This window comes from Peromyscus maniculatus, chromosome 14 (assembly GCF_049852395.1).
Source record: "Peromyscus maniculatus bairdii isolate BWxNUB_F1_BW_parent chromosome 14, HU_Pman_BW_mat_3.1, whole genome shotgun sequence".
In the NCBI taxonomy this organism is placed as follows: domain Eukaryota; kingdom Metazoa; phylum Chordata; class Mammalia; order Rodentia; family Cricetidae; genus Peromyscus; species Peromyscus maniculatus.
In genome coordinates, this window is record NC_134865.1 from 73,913,448 (window position 1) to 73,932,730 (window position 19,283).

Below are 19,283 nucleotides of genomic sequence, written 5' to 3' on the forward strand. Positions count from 1 at the left end.
ATGCCGAGATAAACAAGTTATGGTATGTCCATATAAGGAAATCCTGTTAAGGCCATAAAAAAGAATAAAGTGAGGCTGGGGTGATGCTTTAGTAAAGTTTGTGCTATGCCAGCACGAAGACGTAGGATTGGATTCATGTAAAAAGGTGGACATGGTGGCACAAATCAGTGACTTCATTTCTGGGTAAACAGAGGAAACACACAGACTCCTGGAGCTCTCTGGCCAGTCAGTCTAGCCATGGTAAGCTCCAGGTTCAGTGAGAGACTGCCTCAAACTAAACTAAACTAAAAGGTGGCTTTCACTGATTTGCTGAGGGTTGGTTTATATTTGTGGCAATCCTCTTACCTCTGCCTCCCAAGTACTGGAGTTGGGTGTGCAACACCATACCTGGGTGTTTCGTAGAAAACAGATCCTCAGCACCAAAATTGGAAATTCCAGTTCACTAAGCCCAAAAAAGACCTTGTTGCACCTTGAGCAAACTCCTAGTTGACTTTAATGCATTGCTGTTCTTTTTTGGACGTCATTGTTGGTTAGAGCTATAAATCCCTTAAGATTCTGAATGCATGGTTGTAAATATATTTCAAGCTAAATGACAGAATAAGTATAATGTAAAATTTACCACAGAGTGAGTTTGCTGCACGCCTTAATAAAATGGAAGTGGAACGTCAGAATTTGGCAGAAGCAGTTACTATGGCAGAAAGAAAGTACTCTGAGGAGAAGAAGAAGGTTGATGAGCTCCAGCAGCAAGTCAAGCTACACAGGTCGAGCTTGGAGTCTTCTAAGCAGGAGTTACTTGACTACAAACAGAAAGCTACAAGGATCCTCCAGGTAAGCACAAGTGTACACCCTGACATGCTTGCTGGGAGGCACCAGCACTCTAAAATACTCGAGATGATGTGCTGGCTGCATTGTCCTGCTACACTTAGAAAACTCCTATGAAAAGGGCAGAAACTCTCTTGATCTTACCACTGCCTGCTTCACATTTTCAGCTTGCTCCCTTCATCTCTGATGACGCTGTTGTTGCTAAGCACCTATGTTATGCTCCTTTGGTGGTTCCTATAAAAACTGCAGTCACCAATGTAGCCTTCAACTTCTCATCAGAGAGAAAAAGTGTGCTTTTGTTTGATTTAGGGTAGTCTGTCTGTCTGCGCATGAGTTCCATCTGCCTGCTTCATTTTTGTTGCTTCTCATACGTCTCACTGTTCTCATGTGTGTGACTACTGCTACTGTGTCCTAGCTCACAAAAGCACGTGGTCACTTAGCAGAAGAATGGGGACTAGATTTTGGGACCCCTTCCAAAGAAAAAATAAGTTGGTTTCTTGTTTTGCCCTTTTTTTTATTTTTTATTTTTTCTTCTTTGAACTGGCTCCTGTTTTGTCTCAACATCAGATACATAAGAATGGTTAGGACTAGACTATCCTCATTTATTAAGAACTTGTTCCCTTTGCTCCATCATATCATTTCTATCCATTACATTTCTTAATTTTCTTCTCAAAAAGTTCTAGGATGACCTGAACATGTATTTGGGGTTATATTTTGCTATTTGCATGCACTTTGACTTGGATGACACAGTCACTCTGTGACCCTCCCACCTTCTTGGAGATCCGGCCTTCTGTGCCACATACCACCTGGGCTCCTACTTTGTCCTCTCTTGTCCTTGTTTCCAGCTCTCTGGGGTTTTCTTCCCAGTCTCCAAAGAGTAAAGGCCCCTTTAAGCCCTGTCTTAAATCTTCTCTCCTGCCTTGCATTGCTGTATGCTCAGTCTGCTTCTGCCTGTCCTCTCCTGAGACTTCCAGCATGTCTCTAACCCTCACTTCCTGACCTTGGGTTCTTGCTGCTTGCCCTTTAGGTTGAGAGTCTCAACTCCCAAACCAGCTTCTTCATTGTTTTGTTCTGGTAAATATTACTGTCATTGGACACTAAAGCATGAACCCACACAGTTGTTTACAAAACTTTACTCTTTTTTAAAAAAAAAAACAAAAAAAAAAACTCTTTGATTTAAGGGTACATTCATCTTAGCAGATTTTAAAAAATCAAAATAAATAATTGACAGAGTAAAGTCGTTGATGCAGTACTGTGGGACTTGGAGAGAAAAATGCTTTATGTGCCAGGGGTGCCAGGGTTCACTGCACTGAGCTGACACTATAAAGAGAACCTTGAAGGATGAGTAGGAAGGCTCCCACAAGGGTAAAGATTTAGATTAAAAAAAAAAAAAAAAAAAGCTGTGCCAGAAGCAGGGGTCCTGAGAGAACACAGTGTGCCTGGGAAGCTAGTGCCCAAGATTAGGTGATGGGGATAAAACCCAGTGACGGGCTGGAACCAGACTGTGACGGCCCCTGCAGGTTTTATCCTGTAGGTGCTAAAGAAACTGAGTAGCATTATAAGATTTGATATTAAGAAATGTAGCAGCAGTGAGGAACTTAGGTGAGAGTTGGACATCATCTTGTTTATCGTTGCATCCTGAAACAATACCTGGTACTCAAGAAATGTAATGAAGGAATAAGTGAGATGGTGAGATCAGAGGCAAGTGGATGCTAACAGGTGATTATAAGAAGTGTTAGTGGCCTGACCTAGGTTTGTGGAAGTGAAGATGGCTAATGGGATAGCTACTGGGTAGAAGATAGGATATTTGAGAAATTTAAATTGGAAATTTAATTGGAGAGAAGGGAAAGAAGGCAGATGGAATCTGGGATGACTGGGTTTCTGTTTGCATGTAAGGATGTTGTTTCTCGTCCTCTAAAAGGAACAAAGAGGAATGATGACATGTTAGGGTTGAGGGAGGTTATGACAAGTTATATGAGGTTGAAAAACTGATACGACTATGATGTGAAAGTGTCAGGAAGGTAATTAGAAATTCAGGCCTGAAGCTCAGCAGAAGATATGGGTGTTAGCCGTGGGAGATAGTGTCAGTTAGGGTGTAGGGAAAATTAATTGTGAATAATATGCAGCTTGAGAGGAGACCTAGGACTATTAGACTATTCTAAACATCAGCATTTACAAATTGGGCAAAGAAAAAGAAAACTCCTAAGAAGAAAATGGCCAAAGTTTGGAGAACCAGAAGAAGCTGGGCCGGGTAGAGTGCCCAAGGACAGTGATGGACAGTTAGGCAGCTTCTGTGATGTGATGAAGGCTAGGTAGAGTTCTTGGATTTGGCATGTGAAATCTCTGGGTTTCTCAGAAGGGGGAGATCCAGTGTGCTTGGGGTAGTGAGGATGTAAGGATAGTGACAGCTTGACTGGCAACATAATGAAAGGCCAAAGGCTGGATGCAGATGGGAGAGTTGCCAGGTTAGAGTCCTGTGATTGGGGTGGGAGGCAGTATGTGAATGGTGAGGTTCAATGTAGCAAATTTGAAAAGTAAAGTTTGAAGAAAGAAATGGAAATACCTATAGTTCTGCCACTTAAAAGGAAAAATTCTTTTGAAAGGAGAATAACTTTAACATTCTGTATTCAGGGTAAAAGAATCGATCCTTACTGGTTGAGAACTGGCACTTTATATGTTATCTTCATAAGTCTTTTAGATCTCTTCTTCCTCCTCATCCTTCATGTCAGGGATCCACAGATCTTTCTGTAAAGGACCAGATACTAAATATTATATATTCTATGGACTAAAATGGTTACAATCATATATTCTTTGTTTTCACTTCTTACAATCGTATTGAAATGTGAAATACATGGTTAGCTTTTGAGCTATACAGAAACAGGCCACCAGATTGACCTATGGACCATGATTTAGACACCTGCTGTACAATACTTCCTTCTTGATCAACCCTCCTAAAATGCATCTTGGTGACAGCACTCTCCTGTTCACTGTCTGGTAATTTGATTTAGCCTATCAAGTCAAATGAAAATAAATTTGTCTCCAGATATGGTGGCACCTGCCTGTTACTCTAGCACTTAGGAAGCTGAAGCAGAAGGATTGCCACAAGTTCAAGGCTAACCTGGGCTACAGTGTGGGACTTCATTTCAAACAAAACAAAAATAAATGAAAGTTTAGCCTGGCATCTGAAGCACTTACAAAAGGATCCAAACTCTGAGCTGTCTCACACAGTGCTTTTGTGTTTCTCGGTATGTTTTAAAACTTGCTGTATTTCAGTGTCAGTATAAATGCCGACTAATAGCAAAACCTTCTCTCCTCCTCAGAACTCTGCAATAATCTGACCATTTCCCCTTGTTTGGGTTTCTTGCATTCTTCTGCTGGGTACCTTTAATTTCCTGTTTAGTTTGTGAGACAGCAGGAGCTTTCCAAAAGAGGACATGGTCTTTATCTCACAGAGGTCTTTGGTACAGTGCCAAATACATCTTGGATGCTCCCTAAGCATTAGTTGAGTGGAGTGTGATTGGGATAAGAAGAAAATAGGAAGTCAATCTTATGAAACATTTGCAACTATAACATGTTCATGGGGACTAAGATCCAAGGACAGGACAGGTGGCGGTGGCACACGCCTTTAATCCCAGCACTTAGGAGGCAGAGGCAGGCGGATCTCTGTGAGTTCAAGGGCAGCCTGGTCTACAAAGTGAAGGTCTAGAACAGCCAGAGCTGTAACACAGAGAAACCCTGTCTCAAAAAAAAAAAAAAAAAAAAAAAAAAAACCCAAAAGATCCAAGGACAGTACAGCCAGGATCTCTTGCATTTTTATCCCTATGGCTTTAATTAGCTGTGGATTTCCTCTATGGATGAATGTCTGGTGGTGAGATGACACTTATAAGCAAGCTGGGAATAATGCTTAGTGAAAAGTGTGCTTAGCATGTGTGTGGCCCTGGGCTCAGTCTCCGGCACCACAGTATAAAGTGAAGTAAAGTACAAGCTAGGGGCTCGATAGATGGCCCAGAAGTTAAGAGCACTTGTTACTCTTAGAGAGGATTCAGTTCCCAGTGCCCAGGTGGTGGCTTACAACAATCTATACTAGTTCCAGAGGATCTGATGCCCTCTTCTGACTTCTGTGGTCACCAGGCCTTATATGATACACGGACATACTTGCAGGCAAAACACTTACACATATAAAATAAATATAAAAAGAACAATAAGCTAATATCATCTTTGCTTAATTATACTCTCTGTTTCACAACAGTCTAAAGAAAAATTGATAAACAGCTTAAAGGAAGGCTCCAGTTTTGAAGGCCTAGATAGCAGTACTGCTAGCAGCATGGAGCTAGAAGAACTTCGGCATGAGAAGGAGATGCAAAAGGAGGAGATCCAGAAGCTGATGGGCCAGATACATCAGCTGAGATCTGAGCTACAGGTAACAGTCACTGCTTAGCATCCCAAATAGTCATTTACCCCAGCTACATCAGTTTGAGAGGTTATGATTCTGTATTTTAGGGGAAGATGGCATATTGAAACAATGTGTTTCGTTCTGCTAGAATGTTAGTTACCATATAGATATGTATCTACAGCAATCTACAGCAGTAGGTGTCTTTTCTGTTGACTGATTGTAACTCCAAGGGGTACCAAACACAGGTGACGTACTTATCACATGCTGCCATGTACCTAAGAGCCTAAATTGTACCAGGAAACAGACAAGAATCTTTAAATGTATGGATCTTAAATCCTGCTACTGAAAAGCGAATTTGTTTAGGTTTTTTTTTTTTATAAAACTGAAATGTTTCCTGATACTAACATGTACTCAGAAACTAATTATATTTTTATGCATAGTCTTATAATTGTAGTTTGTGTATAAGTGCTGTGTTTAATCTAAAAGTAACAATCTGGGGATATGACTCAGTAATAGCATGCTTACCTAGCATGTGGGAGCCCTCAGTCCAGTTCCCCTAGCACAAAACAGTAAATTGGGCCATTTAGGCCACATGAATATAGCATCTTTGACATACGAGAAGGTCTCTGGTGATTGGAGATTAAGTGCAGGGTAATGAACCTTCTAGTCTTTTTTTTTCCAAAGAATTTAATTGCATCTAGTTGGAAATTGTGTAGATGCTAAATTTACTCATATATGTTCAGTGCTTTTGGGGTAAGAATATAAAAACATGTTTTAACATTTCACCCCAGCATCATAAATAACACTGACCCATTTTCTTCCCCTGCTCAAGATATTTACAAAATCTATGTTAGGTCTAGCCAAATAAAGATGTTAGAGCTGGCAAGCTGGCTCAGCATACAAAGAGCCTTGCTGTGCAAGCTTGATAACCAGTTTGGTCCCCAGAATCTACAGAAAAATAGAAGGAAAGAGCTGACTCCACCTTGTCCTCTGACCTATAGATACACACAGTGGCAAGCATGCCCCCTACCATTCATAAACATAATAATCTTTTAATTAAAAAATAGATATACAGCCGGGCGTGGTGGCGCACGCCTTTAATCCCAGCACTTGGGAGGCAGAGGCAGGCGGATCTCTGTGAGTTCGAGGCCAGCCTGGACTACCAAGTGAGCTCCAGGAAAGGCGCAAAGCTACACAGAGAAACCCTGTCTCGAAAAAACCAAAAAAAAAAAAAAAATAGATATACAGCCGGTGTGGTGACTCATGCCTTTAATTCCAGCATTGGGAGGCAGAGGCAGGTGGATCTCCAAGTTTGAGCACAGTCTGTTCTACAGAACAAGTTCCAGGACAGCCAGAGCTGTCCTGTCTCTGCCTCCCGAGTGCTGGCATTAAAGGTGTGTACCACCACTCCTGCCTTCCTTTTGAGTTTGAAAAAGTGAGAGTAAGAAATATGGGGAGATAGGAAATTGAGTAACAGTAGTAAAGCTGGGAGCAGCTCACATACTAACCTCAGTGATGTCAGTAGTTATTTTCTCTGTGTGCACATTACCTACAGCCTACAGTGAAACTAAGGTAGTGAAGTCTCTTTTGGTATTATACTTCAGCTCTTTGAAAAAGTCTTAGCTTTTTAGTGGAGGCATGAATGGCCTAGCAAACTACAGATCACTCATAAGCTAGATGGTTTGTGGACCAGGCAGCTGTGGTGTCCTGGTCATTCCCTCACTCCTAGCCAAATTGCATAGTGAAGATACCTGATTTGATTCCCATGACCCCTTATCCCTCTGGGAGCTGCTGAGCCCTGTCCATAGCATGTGATTGTTGTTCAGTATGTGTTGAACAGAACCATTAGTTTTTGCTTTCATGTGCATGGTCTTCTTAGGATATGGAGGCTCAGCAGGTTAGTGAAGCGGAATCATCAAGAGAACAGTTACAAGATCTGCAAGACCAGGTAGCTAGGCAGAAAGCATCTAAACAAGAGCTGGAGACGGAGCTGGACCGGATGAAACAGGTAAGGAGAGGGAACTCCTCCCAAGAGAGCTTATACCCTAACCCTAACCCTGAGTGTTAGTGGTAGGGAGGAGCTTACCAATTCCTCTTGCTTTTCCGTCTCACCCACTTTGGTTTTTTTTTTTTTTTTTATGTTTATTCTTAATTGTTTATATGCATGATATGTCAGTATAGCACATACATGCTATCATCTATGTGCTATTGCTTGCTTGTGGAAGTCAAAGGACAGCTTGTGGGGTTGGTTCTCTCCTTTCACGTTTGCATGGGGTCGAGGGATTGAACTCAGGTTGTCAGGCTTGAGCTATAAGTGCCTTAACCTACTGAGCCTTTGTTGTTGTTGTTTTGTTTTGTTTTGTTTTTGTTGGGGGGTGGGCTCCTGCCTCTGCCTCCCAAGTGCTGGGATTAAAGGCATGCACCACCACACACCTTCCAACTGAGCCTTCTTGCTGACTGCAGTATTGTTTGTTTTTTAAAGGTTTGTTCATTTATTTGTGTGTCTTATGTATCTCTGTGGTATGTGTGCAGGTGTATGTGACTGCATGTGTACATGCCAAAAGAGGACGTCAGTGTCCTTCTCCATCACTTTCTACCTAGTCCTTTGAGCACTTGTTGTCTCAGCTTAACTGGAACCAGCAAGCCCTAGTGATCCTCCTGTCTCTGCCCTCATCTACTCAGTGGGGGCTACAGGACTCCTGGCTTGTTGCATGGATGCTGGGAGCTGAACTCTAGTCCTCATAATTTCGCATAAAGTGCTCTTAACTGCTGAGCATCACTTTATCCCATGTTTTTGTTGTTGTTGTTTTGTCTTAACAGATGGAAAATGGGGCACAGGATGGTGATATAACTGCCCAATACTGCAAAATGAGCTAGAGCATAAAACCCAGCATCATCAGCTCAGAACCCAGAATTCTTTCTACTTCCTGTGTCTATATCCCATCTGTCTGTCAGAGTGTGTGTAAAAACATGAAACATTGTATTCAAGTGTTAACATCTACTTTCCTAGAATTGTGAAACTGCTACTGCTACTTCTAGAAACACTTGGGGCCATATTAGCCACTTTTCTTTTGGTTTTTTGAGACAGGGTTTCTCTGTGTAGCTTTGGAGCCTGTCCTGGAACTCACTTTTTAGCCTAGGCTGACCTTGAATTCACAGAGATCCGCCTGCCTCTGCCTCCCGAGTGCTGGGATTAAAGGCATGTACCACCACCACCCAGCATAATTTTGTATATTTTAAATTCTCGTTACTTTTTTATGTGTATTTAAATTCTTTAAATGAGTTTTTCATTAGGACTTATTATGAAAATAGTATTTAAAATTAATGTTAAGAGAAAAACCAAGCAGAGACCTGCAAGGCAAGTGTGTTTGTTACAGGTTGTCTTAGTTAATATAATTATAAGCTTAGCTGTCCTTTCAGAATTGCATTTTAGGTTATTCAAGGAGCTGCTATGTATTAAAGGGCAACAGTTTCATGCTTGATAGGTGATATTTTCATTTATTATGGCAGATGTTTCCCTGCACCCTCTCTCAAATGCCATTTGTAAACGATGAAGTAGAGGAACATAAGCTGACTGTAGCTTTAGGCTACTTACTCGTCAGAGAGCCCAGCCAGATGTAAAGTATTTAATTTTAGGATTAAATGTGTACCTTATTTAAGTAATTTTAGTCTTAAATTTGTACAGACTAGAACATGGAAGAAATCTGGTAACACTCCTAGTAAATCTTTACCGGGTTATCAGCCTTGTACCCACTGAGCCATCTTACTGGCCCTTATTTTGTATTTTTAAAAATCATTTATGAACATTATATTACTGACAGCATCAATCTTTATCATAGATAGCAAATGTCTTCTTCAGTTTCTTATCATGATCAACAGTAATATTCTGTAATAAATCTTATATTCACAAATGGTGGCCTATTCTTTCTCATTGCTCTAAGGTAAGAATATATTGTATTTCCTGATGATTTATCCTATTAGCATGTATTTCAGAGCCAATGTTACAGCATCATGCTGACGTGTTGACTTTTCATCAAACCTATCCAAATCCATGTCTGGTTCATTCTGTGTGAGTGTGACGTGAACTGAGTGCTCAGTATGAGTCAATGTGGGTTTGGGGCTCTGGAGGTGGCATGGAGCACACTCAGATTAATTTATTCATGCCTTACACAGGAATTCCATTACATGGAAGAAGATCTGCATAGAACAAAGAACACACTGCAGAGCAGAATTAAAGATCGAGAGGAAGAAATTCAGAAACTAAGGAATCAGGTAGGAATGAGGAAAGTGGGTGTCCTGAGTCACTTCAGTGAGGTCTTTTCTCTCCATTTCCTTCAGAATTTGATGTGAGGTTTGAGCTGCTGAAGATTTTTCATCTCACACCACTTGAATCTTCATTGCAGTACACTATGGCTTCCTTCTGTAGACGTATCTTGTAGCTACTTCATCTGAGATTAGACTTGTCTGCAAACCTGCACGACTTCTGACCTGAGTGTGGGAGTGCTGATTATCACATTCATAACTGTGGTTTCTTTTCCTGACAAAAATTCACTGATTAATCTTTATAGCTCAATTGGTAGGACATCTATAAAGTCACGATACTTTTTTATAATTCTGAAAATGTGAAATAAAATAATGGACACCTACATATACATCCACTCTTTCAAAACTATTCTATAGGAGTAGAAAAAATAAATCTTAATCATTGTCCCTTTTGTCAAGTTTACAATTTTTTTTTTTGAGACAGGATCTCACCTTGCTGGTGTGGAATTCACTCTATAGACCAGGCTGGCCTTGAACTCACCGAGATCTGCCTGTCTCTGCCTCCTGAGTACTAGGATTAAAGGCATGTGCCACCATGACCAGCCTCAAAAATTGTTTTTGTGATGAGGGTAGGCCTAAACTACAAGGTCTTATGCAATTTAGAAGAAAGGTTTCTTGTCTTCCTTCCTTCCTTCCTTTTTTTTTTTTTTTTTTTTTTTTTTTTTTTGTTGTTGTTGTTGTTGTTGTTGTTGTTGCTGTTGTTTTGTTTTTCAAGACAGGGTTTCTCTGTGTAGCCCTGGCTGTCCTGGAACTCACTCTGTAGACCATGTTGACTTCGAACTTGGAGATCCACCTGTCTCTGCCTCCTGAGTGCTAGGATTAAAGTCCTGTGCAACCACTGCCCAACTAAGAAGAAAGGTTTCTTAGAGCAGACACAAAAGGCACAAATCATAGAAAAAAAAACTGATAAATTGAATTCATCAAAATTTAAGTTTCTGCTTACCAAAAGGCAGTGTAGAAAAGAAAGGAAGAGAGCCACAGACTGGGAGAGGGGGTTTCCAGCACCTCCTTAGCCTTCCTCATGCTTCCTCAGACAGTGCCGCACACAGCCCAGCTCTGGGAAGCAAACAGCCACCAGAATTCCTGTGGACAATAAGAAGCTGCCATACCATTTTGTTTTTGTGGGCAGAAGACTTGAACAGACCTTTGTGAAGGGTTAGGTGCTTGTGAGTAGGTCACAGGGTCATCAGGATGAGTCCCACTCAGGCTCAAGACAGCGGCTCAGCTCTCAGGTTAGAACAAGAAGCCTGTGCTGCTGGCTGTTGCACAGCGCTGGGGAAACTGGCTCCCTCTTTATTTTTTCTTATTTATCTGTTTAGAGGTAAGGCCTTGCTATTTAGTCCTGTCTGACTTGGAATGCACTGTAATCTTTCTGCCGCAGCCTCCCAAGTTCTGGGCTTATAGTCATGAACCACTATTTCTGCGGTCTGGTGAGGTTAGCAACTATCTTCCCTGTGACTCTAGATGTTGACTACAAATGAAGGTGTATCCCACAAAAACACTTGACTTTTGTATTTATTCATAAGCAGTCCAAATTGGAAACAACCAGGTTTCCCTGCAGGTGAATGACTAAACAAGTTGTGAGCCAGTATGTATTGAGGCTGGAGAAATGGCTCAGCAGCTAAGAATACTGGCTACTCATCCAGAAGACCTGGGAATGAGCTTGATTCCCAGCATCCACATGGTGGCGCACAGTCATCTGTAATTCCAGTTCCTGGGAATCCAGTACTCTCTTCTGGCCTCCATGTGCACTAGGCATGAATAGGTGTCCAGATATGCATGCAGACACAACACCCATACACATGAAATAAAATAAAATGATAAAAATGTATGGAATGATTTGACAACTTAGCTAAATCTGTTCTTTATTCCCCTAAGACAGTCTACTTACAGGAAACCCAGGAATAGGCAAAAGCAAACTCTGGTGCCAGAATTGAAAGTGGGTTGTGCGTGGTGATGGAAACGTTCTGTTCTGTCTGAAGTTGCATGGCTAGGGGATCACAGCATAGTCTTTTAGGGGGCCACACTATTGAACTGTGGATTTGGAATCCTGTTTAAGAAGTTTGAACTGTGGCCTGTAAACTTGACCATGTCAACTGCAGTAAGAAACGTAGTTTATATGTGTCTTCATAGTCACATGCATTCATAATACAAAGCCAGAAAAGAATCCCAGCTTGGTGGCATCTGCCTATAACGTCAGCATTCAGGAGGCTGAGGCAGGATGAGTTTGAGGCTAACCTGGGCTATATAGTAAGTTCAGAGCTACAAAAGGAGACCCTATCTAATAATAATAAAGAAGTTAACACAATAACATATGTATACTGTGTACTATATGAATTCCAGGAAATACCCCATCTATTACATTCTCTAACTGCTGGTGGGTAGCCTACTGATGTGGTTTAAAGATTACTTCTAACCAGTGAGAAATCTCTTATTGCTGTAGAGATTTGAAGACCCAGTTCATGTCCTTTCTATAGCATACACCATTGAGCCTGTGAACTGATTAAGTGAACTCTTTCCCCTGCAGCTTACCAACAAAACTTTAAGCAACAGCAGCCAGTCCGAGCTAGAAAGCCGACTCCATCAGCTGACAGAGACACTTATCCAGAAGCAGACCATGCTAGAGAGCCTGAGCACAGAAAAGAACTCGTTGGTCTTCCAGCTTGAGCGCCTGGAGCAGCAGGTGCACACTGCCTCCACTGGACCCAGCAGCGGATCCTCCATTAACATGTCTGCAGTTGACAGTGGTGAAGGTAAGCCTAGAGAGAGCACTGCAACAAAACATGATTCTGAAAAATTACAGAAAGACCCATTTTGCTGAAAAGGAATTTTCTTCAGTGACTCTTTTCCTGGTGTGAGACCTGGTTCCTGTGCTGTTAGTATAATCATTAGAAAGATGTAGATTGGACTAATACCTCACAGCTGTTAGACTTGGAGAAAGAGGGCCTGGCATTGGGAAGCATGTTGGAATAAGAAGATACTTGACAAGACAGAGACAAGGCAGGAATTCAGTAGCTTAGAAATTTCAGGACACTTAAAGGGAATGTGTATTCATGATCCCTTAGTAAATCAGTGTTGATGTCTGTATTAATTTGCATGTTTGTCCATGTACTTTAATTATGATAACAAAATCTGAAGATTTTTTTTTTGTTTATTGAGATGAAGATTTTAAAATGCATATTCAAAAAGAGTATGTCAGCACCAATATTGATAGGTCAGAATTTTAAATTTACAACCTCATAAAACCTATATGCAGTCATGGAGGAAATCTCTCAGTTCTTTGGCTTTAACATTCCTTTAAAAATTAAAAAATTTAAAGAGGATGCCATGTATAGGGATCAATTGGAATTTAAGTAGGGTGGCCAATGGAAAATCCAGTTGAAAAGTGACACATTATTAAAGTTCCAAAGGGTATGATAATGTGAACTGTAAAGAGGCCCGGAGGAAAAGTGTTCCAAGTAGCTGGAAGAGCAGGTGCCCTGATGATTCAGGAACAGGAAGGAGTGAGGCAAGGTGAATTCAGAGAGCTTGGAGAAGGCTGCGTAGACCTACATAAGGACTTCACTCTAAGTAAGGTAGGGATCTGATTTGCACCGTATTGTGATGTCTCTGGGTGACTCAGACCTGGCATGGTGATGTGGTCCAGTGGTGCAGCATTTGCTAATGTGTAAGGGTTTTTCCTCAGCACCCCCCCCCAAAAAAAAAAAAAAACTCTTAAGTTTCAGAGGGCTAAGAGCACAGGCAGGCAGAGAAGCCAGGGTGCCTTTGCATTAACCTATGTAAGAGATGGTAGTTTTGATCAGAGTGGGATTGGTGGGGGATGGAGGGCTGCGAGAACTTATTTGAAAAGCATGCTGGCAGAATTTACTGAAAAGCTTGCAAGAAAAGAGTGAAGGATTTTGGCCTGAGTGGATGGAAAGGTGGAGTTGTTATGTTCCAGAATGGGAAGATATCAAGAGAAGGAATTTGCCAGAGAGAGAAAGAGACTGAAATCATCATAGTTGGTACATGAGCTTGATGCCCTTAGTGATGCAGAAGAAAGAGATAAGCAGCCGGATGGCTGGGGGGGGGGGGGGGGGGCTGGAAGTGCCCATCTAGGAGCCAGCATCCTCAGTGCTACGGGACCACTGGCCTCTCTCAAAGCCAAGGCCCAGGAACGTTGACTCTTTAAAGCATCAGATGTTGTAGACTTTCTAGTGTCTACTAAAATTTTGTGGAAATTGAAGCAGTTCCTTAGTTGATCTGTGTTAACGATTTTTTTCTAATTTAGGAGCGGTGCTTAGAAAGTCTGCTTTGAGAAATTCTTTCTCATGTGATACGATACATTTTCAACTCTAGTTTTCTTAGAAAGTCAATTTTGGTATCAATATGTTAATCTGTTCTCTTATTTCAACAGGGACACGCCTTCGGAATGTTCCTGTTCTTTTTAATGACACAGAAACTAATTTGGCAGGAATGTATGGAAAGGTTCGCAAAGCTGCTAGCTCCATTGACCAATTTAGGTAAGCAGTGCCACTCAGGATGAGTGATAGCCTCAACTATTTTAATAATGTCTTCCAGTTGGCACAGCCACCATGAGCCCATTGGGGCAGAGCTAATATTTAAAGTGACAGTTCCCTTATTCCTTTGTGATACTCCCAAGCTGTGAAGTTGTCTTAGGCAGTCTGCCAGTGCCTCAGCATTATTAAACATTATCAGTCCTGGCCGACCCCTCCCAACAAACTCTACCAAGAAGCTGGCATTACCTAATTTGAAAGAGGTAGATCTACTTTTTTTTTTTTTTTTTTTCTTTTCAAGATAGGGTTTCTCTGTGTAGCCCTGGCTGTCCTGGAACTCGCTCTGCAGACCAGGCTGGCCTTGAACTCAGAGATCTGCCTGTCTCTTCCTCTCAGTGCTGGGATTAAAGCCATACCCCACCATGCATGGCTGAAGCTGTCATCACTCACTAAACCAGTCCCAGCACCAAGGAGACAGAGACAGGACCATTTGAGTTCCCAAGGTCAAAACCAGCTTGGACCACATATTGAGACTTTCTCAGAACTCACTGAGTAATAAATAAGTCCTCTGCTCATGAGAAAGTGTCCATGTGATGTCTTATCTAGTACTTCATCGTGGAGTTGAAGAAAAGATGCTGCAATAGAGAGCTGAACAATATTCCTTATAACTTGTTTTAATATGTCCATAAGTAATATTTAGAATTTATGTTATGTATTTACATACAGAATTTTATGTTTGCAAGCATCCACTTTATAAAGAAAACATTTTAGCCGGGCGGTGGTGGCGCACGCCTTTAATCCCAGCACTCGGGAGGCAGAGGCAGGCGGATCTCTGTGAGTTCGAGGCCAGCCTGGGCTACCAAGTGAGATCCAGGAAAGGCGCAAAGCTACACAAGAGAAACCCTGTCTCGGAAAACCAAAAAAAAAAAAAAAAAAAAAAGAAAACATTTTAACAGTTTACCTAGAGCCTTGATGAACTTCATATCTAAAAAAAACCTCCAATATGCCAATTTTCCCATTAGTGTTGATGGTTAGACATGGTCTTAATGAATTGTGTGATAAGAGTAATGTTTTCTTAGCCTTTCTGAGTCAGAATAGAGCTGTGGTGTTTTGTTTTCTTTTTAATTGCATAGAGTTACTTATTTAGAGGAAACTTTTTTAGTAATTGTTTTTAGATTTGTGTATTGAGTGCTGTATCCGCATGTACACATGCAGGCCAGAAGAGGGCAGCAGATCCCATTACAAATGGTTGTGAGCCACCATGTGGTTGCTGGGAATTGAATTCAGGATCTCTGGAAGAGCAGCCAGTGCTCTTAACTGCTGAGTCATCTCTCCAGCCCCCTAAGCTATGGTGTTAAAAAAAAAAAAAAATAGCCAGGTGGTGGCGCACGCCTTTAATCCCACCCAGCACTCGGGAGGCAGAAGCAGGTGGATCTCTGTGAGTACAAGGCCAGCCTGGTCTACAGAGTGAGATCCAAGGCTACACAGAGAAACCCTGTCTCAGAAAAACTTAGGGGTGGGGATTGTTCCTGAAGCCACAGGACTGTAGTCGCTGTGTGAATAAAGTGCTTGTATTCAGCATAGACCCTAGAAAACTTAGCTGCCGTGGGAGTGCTACCAGCAGTAAGACAAAGGAAAGGGATGTCTCCTCATACACACATCTTGATAAGGAAACGCCTGCAAAGAGCTGTGAGCAGTGAGGGTGGCTGCCATACTGCCCCTACCACGTTCACTCAGATGTCTGCCTGAGGTGGGTGGTTTGTTTGTTTGTTTGTTTGTTTGTTTGTTTGTTTTGTTTGTTTGAAACAGGATCTCACTTTGTAGCTCAGGTCTGGAACTCACTGTGCAGTCCAGGCTGACCTCAAACCCACAGAGATCTGTTTACCAGTGCTGAGATTAAAGGTGTGTACTGCCACACCTAACCCTTTCTGAATCCCTATGGTTTAGTCCTCTTGGGAAAATGTGTCTATGCAGAAGTTTCTAGATTAACCATTTCCAAGTAAGTGCTTGAACTGGTTTTTTTTTTATACCTATGATTTCAGCATTCTATTATTATTATTATTATTATTATTATTATTATTATTATTATTATGTATCTAGTGTTCCATCTGCATGTATGCCTGCAGGCAGGCCAGAAGAGGCACCAGATCTCATTACGGATGGTTGTGAGCCACCATGTGGTTGCTGGGAATTGAACTCAGGACCTCTGGAAGGGCAGCCAGTGCTCTTAACTGCTGAGCAATCTCTCCAGCTGAACTGAAGTTTTAACAGCTAACTCCAAATAACAATAGAAGTATTTGTTTGACCTTCTTGTGTAGTCATTTTAAGTAATCATGTGAGTCTACAATTAGACCATCCTTCTGTGGTAGTCACATGAATAGTTTGAGTGATGCTTTAAAAAATTAATCCCAGCACTTAGGAGGCATTGCCAGGTGGATCACTGTGAGTTCGAGGCCAGCCTGGTCTACAGAGTGAGATGTAAGACAGGCACCAAAACTACACGGAGACATCCTATCTGGGGGGATGGGGAGGGGGTGGAGAAGATACTGAATAGGCTGGGTAGTGGTGGTGCATGTCTTTAATCCCAGCACTTGGGAGGCAGAAGCAGGTAGATCTCTGTGAGTTCAAGGCCAGCCTGATCTACAAAGCAAGTCCCAGGACAGCCAGGGCTACACAGTGGAATGCTGTCTCAAAAAACAAAAGCAAAATAAACAAACCCATTGGATATTAGCCAGGTGATGGTAGCACATGTCTTTAATCACAACGCTCGGGAGGCAGAGGCAGGTGGATCTCTGAGTTTGAGGACAGCCTGATCTACAGAGTGAGTTCCAGGACAGCCAAGGCTATAAAGAGAAACCCTATTTCCAAAAAACCAAACACACACAAAAAAGGATGTTAACTCAGGAAGATTTGCTTTGAGTATAATTCCTTTTTTCTCACCTGTTTGCACAGTATTCGCTTGGGAATTTTTCTCCGAAGATACCCCATAGCACGAGTGTTTGTAATTATCTATATGGTGAGTAAATTTATTTTAAAAAGTAGTGCCACACTTGATTACTGTCTGTTGTTTTGGCTGCTAATCTTATTCATATTTTACCAATTAACTTTGATAGAGAATAGAGCTCATTTTTGATAAACTTTTCTCTAAATACATTACAAGTTAGCCATTTATTATGTTGAGAACATACATTGCTCAGAGGCTTTTCCTGAAGATAAAGTTAACTGGAATGTAGTTTAACAGTCACCTCCATTTTTAAGTCTAATGACAAAAATACAGCAGAGAACCACTGATTTAATTTGTATCTTAATGCTGTAAAGTTGCTCTGATTATTTTCATGTGTTTTACTTTATTTTTCTAGAAGGATCTCAAGACCAATTCATTTTCTTCTGGGTTTTTTAGTTGCACAGAACCAGTTGCAGAAATTGGGGTGCTGGTTCATGTGTGCTGTGCCTAAAAGCCACTCACTGTGCTGAGTGGGGTGTCTTTTAAGAGATTAGGCTGACTTAAAGGCTATTTTCTTAAGAAAGAGAAAGAAACCTGCTTTGAAAAGAAATTTCTATGTGATCCACTAGAGGGAGGAGTCATTCCTCTAAATAAAAAGCTTTAGGAAAGGAGGATGGGTGGGGAGGAAGAAAAAAGGGCATCAGAAAGATTTCAGAGTGCACCTCACAGGGCCGACTGCCCAGGCGCCTGCCACCATGAGTGTTGTGGGCACCGGTTGGCATTAGATGCTGTGTGTGCTGCCTACAGAATTTACACATCCCACTGATGGAACCATTCATAGTGCCCCAAGGGAGCCGGGAATTTGTCACTAATTCAGCCTCTGACACTGACGTGTTGCTCCTGTCAAGTGTGCTTTCCCGTCTCTTCACCAGAGCTGGCTAAGCTGTCCTCAGAACACCAGTCACTAACTGTCTCACAGGGCTTGCCAGCCAGCGCCTGTCTGCCTAACAGTGCTTTCCCAGCTCTGCACAGCCATCCGCTTGGTTGGTCCTGCAGATGCGACAAGTCAGGAGTGTTGGTGTTGGGGCCTCTCCAGCTAGATCTGCAGTGTGCAGCTCTTTGTTCACCACTGGCCATTTGTCTTTGTCCAGCCAGTGTACGTACCGAGCCCCTGCTGCTATGTTTCCGACCTTGTCCTAGAGGGTACAGAGACAAGGCATGGTCCCTGTCCTCCCTGCACACTCCTTAAAGACTGACACATGAATTGTTTTCTCTCCCTCTAGGCTTTGCTTCACCTCTGGGTCATGATTGTCCTGCTGACTTACTCACCAGAAATGCACCATGACCAACCGTATGGCAAGTGAACTGAGCCGCTGGTTCCCAAGAGTGCCTGCCATTGTCCAGAGCTGGGGTCTGCAGAAAGACCAATGCCTAAGACTGCTCGGAACAGTGCACAAGATGGTTTCCTCACGGAAAGCTTTTAATCTTTAAGTTATTACTCTGGTGTCTGACTCTCCCTGATTTCCGTAAGAGTCTCTAAATGCAGACAGTAATTGGACAAATTTGGCTCTGCTTTTTCTGAGTACAGTTAGTTGCCCTAGATATTGAGAGAGAGAGACAGAGACAGAGACAGAGAGAGAGAAACAGAGAGAGAACGAGAACCCTGGGGGTTGTTGCTCTGTACAGACCTTTCTATATTTTAGGTGACACTGATTATGGGTTATAATCAGGGAAACTAATTGTATTTAGGGATAAAAATAAAAAGATTTCTTTTTTAATAACTTAGTGTGCTTTCTATTTTCATATATTTAACTGCAACTATTTAATTTTTGCATGTTAGGTTCCTGGTTGGTATAACTGTTTTTTGGGGTTTTTTTTTTTTTTGGTTTTTTTTTTTTTTTTTTGGTTTTTTGAGACAGGGTTTCTCTGTGTAGCTTTGCGCCTTTCCTGGAACTCACTCTGCAGACCAGGCTGGCCTCGAACTCACAGAGATCTGCCTGGCTCCCTCCTGAGTGCTGGGATTAAAGGCGTGCGCCACCACCGCTCGGCATGGTATAACTGTTTTTTAAAATACATAAATAAAACACACTGTGCATTTTCCTTTCTTTAATAATGATTTCTAGGGAAGACCTCTCCAGTGGTTAGTGACACAGCCGCGTCGCTAGGTGACTGTGGTGTTCCCTGCTGCGCTCCTTTCTGCCCGTGCTGTCTTCCTTTTCCCCAGCCTGTGTCTCAGGGTCAGTTCATGGGGGTTGTTAGCCTCTGCTTGTAGCATGTGGGAGATGTCTGTTTACCAACACTATAG

The 19,283-nt window shown here is 42.0% G+C and overlaps 1 protein-coding gene across 1 annotated transcript in view; it reads left to right on the forward strand.

Annotated features, from left to right (window-relative positions):
• The window catches only part of Golga5 (golgin A5), a 30,949-nt gene extending 12,190 nt beyond the window's left edge, over nt 1–18,759 (forward strand). Inside the window, exons 6-13 of the mRNA XM_006990892.4 lie at nt 625–828; nt 5,072–5,242; nt 7,095–7,223; nt 9,389–9,487; nt 12,066–12,291; nt 13,935–14,040; nt 16,987–17,050; nt 18,262–18,759. Coding sequence (XP_006990954.1) covers nt 625–828; nt 5,072–5,242; nt 7,095–7,223; nt 9,389–9,487; nt 12,066–12,291; nt 13,935–14,040; nt 16,987–17,050; nt 18,262–18,342 — 1,080 coding nt within the window. The 3' untranslated portion in view covers nt 18,343–18,759. The remainder of the gene's footprint in view (nt 1–624; nt 829–5,071; nt 5,243–7,094; nt 7,224–9,388; nt 9,488–12,065; nt 12,292–13,934; nt 14,041–16,986; nt 17,051–18,261) is intronic.
• The last annotated feature ends 524 nt before the right edge of the window (nt 18,760–19,283 follow it).